At 43.6% G+C, this 6399-nt stretch overlaps 1 protein-coding gene across 1 annotated transcript in view; it reads left to right on the forward strand.

Moving 5' to 3' along the window:
• Positions 1-6399, forward strand: part of NUP133 (nucleoporin 133) — a 508027-nt gene that overhangs the window by 107681 nt on the left and 393947 nt on the right. Inside the window, exon 6 of the mRNA XM_018561308.1 lies at positions 5265-5435. Within this exon, the coding sequence (XP_018416810.1) occupies positions 5265-5435 (171 nt within the window). The remainder of the gene's footprint in view (positions 1-5264; positions 5436-6399) is intronic.

Below are 6399 nucleotides of genomic sequence, written 5' to 3' on the forward strand. Positions count from 1 at the left end.
CCGCCACTATTTCAGGGGAGACCTCTCTCGATGGACACCCCCCAGAGGCCGCTATCTCTCCTCGGGGCTCCAATGCCGGTCCCCGCAGGGCCATCGCCCCTGTGGACTCAGGTAATAAACATTACTGATATAACTACCCCAACCGGCATCCTAGGAAGATAACATAACATACCCCTCGAATTGCCCCCCCACTGGAGAGACCCTGCATCTATGGATGATACTCAGGCCTAAAACAGTCTTCATATTGTCACCAGATAATCACAATGCATCCCAGCTATTGGGCTGTGTCATCCCGGGGGTCTCCTCCATGGTAGTGTAACATCTGCCTCTGGGTCCCCAGTCTATCCTTTGATGAAATATCTGCTCAATCCATGTGTAGCCAACAAGCGGCAATGACTAGATCCCCCTCCCTTCATAAACGGTCAATCCCCATCACCTCACATCAGGCGGCTTGAGTCGAACTTCCATAGTAGAACCAAGGAGGAAGAGGGTAGTCCAATGCACTGGAGGGTTCCGCGTGTCTTCCGACCTGTAGGGACTGGATCTAGCAAAGTCCTGCGGCGTCCAAGGTGTGGTGGGGGTGGTGGTAAGACTGGTCTGTGGAGTCCGGTTGTCGGCAGAAACCCGGGAAGATATAAAAAATATGAGGAAAGGGGGAAAACAGCCCCAACTTGATAGTGAGAGGAATCTGGGTCCCCATATCCAGTTAAGCCTTCACTGACATCCTCGGATTCACACGGTCTCCTGTGCGCTGTCGTTCCTGACGGGCAGATCTGGATCTTGAGCGGGAGCGTCGCTGGGCCGCTGGAGTTTGCCGGGGCCCCTCCGATAGATACTCCAACCAGTTTTCAGGGGGTGGAATATCCACATCAAGGAAGCTGCCTAGGCCGGATACATCCTTCTGAGAGCGTAGGACGTAAGAGGACTCCCCCTTCCTCACTATCAGGTTGAACGGGTATCCCCAACCGTAGGTCGCCCAATGCACTGCGGATCCGATCCAACACTCCGGGAGGGGGATCCCCACTGGCGAGTGCAGTGTGCCGGGATACGCGCGGATGTGGAAGGCGCCATCCGAGGCCTACCTCGGTCCATGGGGCCGCGCTCCTCGGGGAGAAAAACTGCTGTAGTGAAGCGTCGGAGACCTGAGATTTAGACCCTCTGGCCTTCCTGCAGGTCCACATAGCGCGATCCGGGGTATTGTTGGATGAAATTCGGTGGTAAGAGTGCAGATGGTACTCTGAAGCCGGGGAGCTTCTCAGATCGAGCACCTCACGCCACCATGGCTAGGACACCCCCCCACTGTGTATATATGATAAACAATAATGCAAATATCACTGGTCTACCAGGAGAAAGCCTCGGAAAAGTTAATCAGCCTCAGCTTTATATGCAATGGTGGTGACAACATTTTCTGATTGTCAACAAGAGCTGGATTTTGAACATTTACTTTCCTGGCTTCCAAGACTGACATGGTGGCCAGTCTTTCTTGACATAATGATAATCTTTGGCTTGACTGTCCCATTCACAGTGGAAACAACAGCAGTAGTTCATATATTCACCCTGCAGGCCAAGCAACAACATTAAAATCACCACAGAGCTGCCACTGATGTTCCTCATACTTTATACCTCAGCAGCTGTTAGATTTTTTTTGCGTATGTTTATTTAATGTGCATGCATCCGTTGTGCATGCACATAAAAGAAACGGCATGTGCATGCCATCCGTTCCTGTCGGGACTGCATGCCCGACAGGAACGGATGTCAAAATATTGCCATTGTGCAATAAAAGAGCTTTCAGACTCGTTTTAGATCAATCTATGAACAAACTCCATTCATCTGGATTGTAGGTAATGTTAAGGGCTGTCATTAAGCCATCAATATCATTGTAATAAAGCAAATCACCTTCCACTAAGAAATACTGAACCAGATCTTTTTGGCGATCACGGAAAATGGAGATCCTGACATCCCTCTGCAAGAGGTCCCACTGTTGTAATCTGGATGCCAGTAGCTCTGCCTAACTCTTAGGCAATTCCAAATTACTGACAAGGTCATTTAGTTCACTCTGTAAAATTAGATGTAGTTCAGGAGGAGCATACAGTGGACTAAAGTTTGGGTCCACTGACATCGACGGCCCCAGTTCAGCTGCATCCTGCTCATTGTGTTTGTCATCATCTGAGTAGGATTCTGGTGGATCTGGAATAGGCAAGTCCTCTCCATGGGGTATAGGACGCAGTGCGGATGGAATGTTTGGATATTCCACGGTCCACTTCTTCTTTCTTGAGATCCCTGTTGCAATTGGGGGAACCATGCAAAAATAACAGTCGCTACTATGATTGGTGTGTTCCCTCCACACTGCGAAAAGGCATGGGCTTTTACTTTCGTGTTTAGCCAATGACGCAGATAAGTTGCACTTGCAATGCGACAATAATGAGGGGCCCAACTCTTGTCCTGATCCCCAATTTTGCATCCAAAATACAGGTGTTATGCCTTTTTGTTTACCTCTGCCGTCATACTGCACTTTTAAGATGCAAATGTAACCTTGCTACAAATGTAGCAGAAGTTATCAGCATTGTTTACACAGTTTCGAGGCATCTTGGCTTCTAAAGGGAAAATATCACGCAACTTGGAAAGGCAATGACACTTTACCAAAAACCACCAGATGTAACTGTATGATGTGTAGATCTGACCAAGACAAATGTACCTTGCAATAAAAGAACAATACATTACACTTATCTTTAGTCTCAAAGTGAAGATCCATTTATGCACTCCCACGTGGTACCATTTTCATTGTTCTACTGTACTTTGTCGAAGTTATGAAGCATCACAATCATCAGGCACCTCCCTCCTTTGTAGGCAAATATACTCGCCTGTGTATAAATCTTTACTGTGAAATAGCTTGAAAATGTTAGCCAACCATCACCTTTATCACCTGTTAAGAATTCATCTAAACAAAATATGTAAGAATTAACACATTTTATCTCAGAGGTCGATCATTTCCCAAATTTTGTAGACCAGTGTATTGTGTGACATATATAAAAAATTGCAACTGCCACTATTTTATTCTATGGGGTCTCTACTTTCAGAAACTATGTAATGTTTGGGGTGGGGTACAGTTATCTTCAGACCTTAAATATGTATATATGTTTTGTTTTTTTGTTTTTAAGAAAAGTTACATAATACAATTATCAGATGCAACAGATGGCAAACAAGCAGCAAGTGTGAACAGGAGATCAAACATAAGCAAAGTTACAGTGCATTAAAGGAAAGCGCGTACAATAAAGAAAAACATTACAGAGATCATAGTCTTCAAAATGGTTGAGGCACAAGAAAGACGCACTTTATCGAATTATGTATCATTATACCATGAAGACCAGGGTTCCCAAAGCTTTTTCTAAAGAGTGGCATACCCCAGGGTTCTGTCCTATGCCCAATACTGTTTAATAATACCGGGGAAGGTGTAAATAGTCACATTTTTTTGTTTGCAGATTATACTAAAATTAGGAGGGTAATCGAGGCGGGCTTAGACATTATAACATTACAGGAGGACCTGTATAAAATAGGGACGTGGTCAACTATATGAAAGATGAGATTTAATGTTGACAAATGTACAGTGCTGCATTTTGGGGTTAAATAGGCATGCAGAATACACATTAATTGGTACTCCACTACGGAAGTCAGAAATGGAAAAAAAGATTTGGGAGTCAGTCGACCACAGATTGAATAATAGCATGCAATGCCAGGCTCCGGCAAACAAAGCTAGCAGAATACTGTCATACTTTAAAAAGGGAATGCACTGTAGAGACAAAGCAATAATTCTGCCACTTTATTGATCACTGGTTTGTCCACATCTTGAGTATGCAGTTCAATTTTGGTCACCAGTTCACAGAAATAATGTCCTTGAGCTAGAGAGAGTGCAGAGAAGGGCATCCCAACTAATTAAGGAGCTGGAGGATTAAAGCTATGAGACAAGGTTGCTAAATTTAAACTTGTTCACGCTGGAAGTGAGGCTATTGAGAGGGGACATCATTTTGATGTACAATTTGTTATTTAGTGGTCATGGCAACATTAGCAATAAACGTTTTACTGTAAACTCCCTAACAAAGACTAGAGGCCAACACCTAAAATTGATGGAAACAAGATTTAACCACAAAGGGTGTAGGGGCTTCTTTTCAGTCTGAGTGGTTCAATTTTGGAACTTTGCTACAAGCAGTGGTATCAGCAGAGAATATTCATTCAAAAAACAATTAGATACTGTCCTCAGAGCCCTTAACATACAGGGGTACATGTCTGTGAAGGTTCTCATTCATCCAGGTCATGGTCTATCTGTAAAAAACAAGTCAAGGCAACAGTACTTGCTGTATTTTTCTTGTAGTGTTTTCTTGGACTGTTTAGTAACAGTAGACGAGGGAAGGAAGCTGGAAATAGAGGTCTACTGAAAGCCAACACACACAGACCAGTACCTGCTATTTTTCTCCCACCTCTCCCTAGATCACAAACTAGGGGTCATCAGGACTCCACACCAAAGGGCAGAGAAAATTCCAACCAGAACAGAGGCCAAAATGCAGGACCAGGCTGTAGAAGCGATCTGGCGACAGCTGATTCGCCAGAATCGCTTCTATTGTAAAGCTGACAGTCGGCGTTACAAGTTTAAACAGAGTCCCGGGTGCAAAAGCCCCAGGGGGTCTGTTTAAACAGCCCCAATGCTAGCAACGTACACTCTACGTCGTTAGTGGTGAAGGGGTTAAACAGATGTACACTGTAGTGGATGTTTGTCACCGGAAACCGGGATACAACAAAGACTTAAAATGCTCAATGCAAACAAAGCAGTGGGTCCGGATAACCTGCACCCCAAGGTACTTAAGGAATTTAGCCAGGTTATAACTAAACCATTAATCCTCATGTTTAAGGACTCCTTAATGACTTTTAGGATCCCCAGTGATTGGCGGAGGGCTACGGTAGTCCCAATATTCAAAAAGGGGGCTAGGTGCCAACCTGGGAACTATAGGCCGGTCAGTCTAACATCGGTAGTTTGTAAAATGCTAGAGGGCATAATAAAGGATTATCTGGTAGAATTTGTTCAGGAAAACGGATAAGAAAAAAAAAAAACTTCCCTACCCACTCCACATTTCCACAACCATGTTGTTCTTGTGCTAATGCATTGTTTGATCAACGTACGTTACAAACCACCAGTCTTGTTTTTCATTGTTTAAAATAAATATGCATCTAGTGTTTTTAGTACATTAATGTTTTTTTTCCCCCTCTCCATACAGACTGGCAGTTTCATACTGTCATCAGCAAAGAATCAGCTTATTCGATTAATGCCAGACTCCTCTGGAAAGATCCACCAGCGTTTCCTGCAGCAAGGGCAAAGCATGCTGTTTGGTATTGGCCGCAGGGTTTCGTCTCTGTTAGGCATTTTATCTCCTACTGTGGAATCCTGTGTAAGTTTTGAAATAAATAATGATTTGTTTCCTTATGGAGTAACACTGTGTCTCAATGCAGTCAGTATATAGATAAACTTGTAGAGGCCTAAGTCCACAAATCCTTAGCAGGGGAACATTATTGTACTCCGTTAGTGGCAAACTCTTCACAAATAGCACTGAGTGTTCTCAAGCCAGCCAGTAAAAAAAACATTTACGCAAAACACCTATCTGTCTGAGATCTCCCTAAACATAGAAAGCATTTTTTTTACCCTCACTTATTAAAGGTGCCAGGCTAAGCTTTTAAACACCTGCTAAACAAACACAGCATTGTGTCATGTCTCGGTATAACTTTACTGCACCAGCGTTTTGAAGTCTGTGTGGATCATCTCTGTTTCAGTGTCTCTCTAGTGACCTGTTAGCTGCACATCTTTTGAAACCCTCTGACCACACCCTCTTTAGGTGAGTTAACCCATTCCGTAACTGACTGCCCATTTTAAACAATTGCTAACCGAACAGCCGTCAATTGCCTCGTACTGTGGCCAGTACTATCAGTCACACATGACTTCCCCCCTGCAGTCATACATGTTAGATCTGTTCATGTGTGGTTAAAATACTTTCATATATATGGAAATATTACAATTTGTTTGAGACATGTATTTTGTTTTATTGCTAATAAACTATTATCTTATGAAAGCATTACCAAGTATTAATGTAAGCTGTAGCTTTAACACAAATGATGTTACCGCTGTATGTAACATTTTAGTGATTGTGCTTACATTGCCTTTAACAGCTGCAGCAGCTATTCGTCATTGCAGTTAACATAGAAGGGTAAGCGGTAACTTCAATGACAACTGGTTCCTGAGTTGCCATCAGAGTGTGACAGTGGTGCTAGTTGTAAACAGACTAGTTTCCCCGAAAAAGGGTCATACCATTTCGATAATTGTGTCCCCCCCGAACACCTGTTGTAAATAATGTGTCTGGG

The sequence above is a fragment of the Nanorana parkeri genome, unplaced genomic scaffold, assembly GCF_000935625.1.
Source record: "Nanorana parkeri isolate BGI_ZX_2015 unplaced genomic scaffold, ASM93562v1 scaffold515, whole genome shotgun sequence".
Taxonomy (NCBI): Eukaryota; Metazoa; Chordata; class Amphibia; order Anura; family Dicroglossidae; genus Nanorana; species Nanorana parkeri.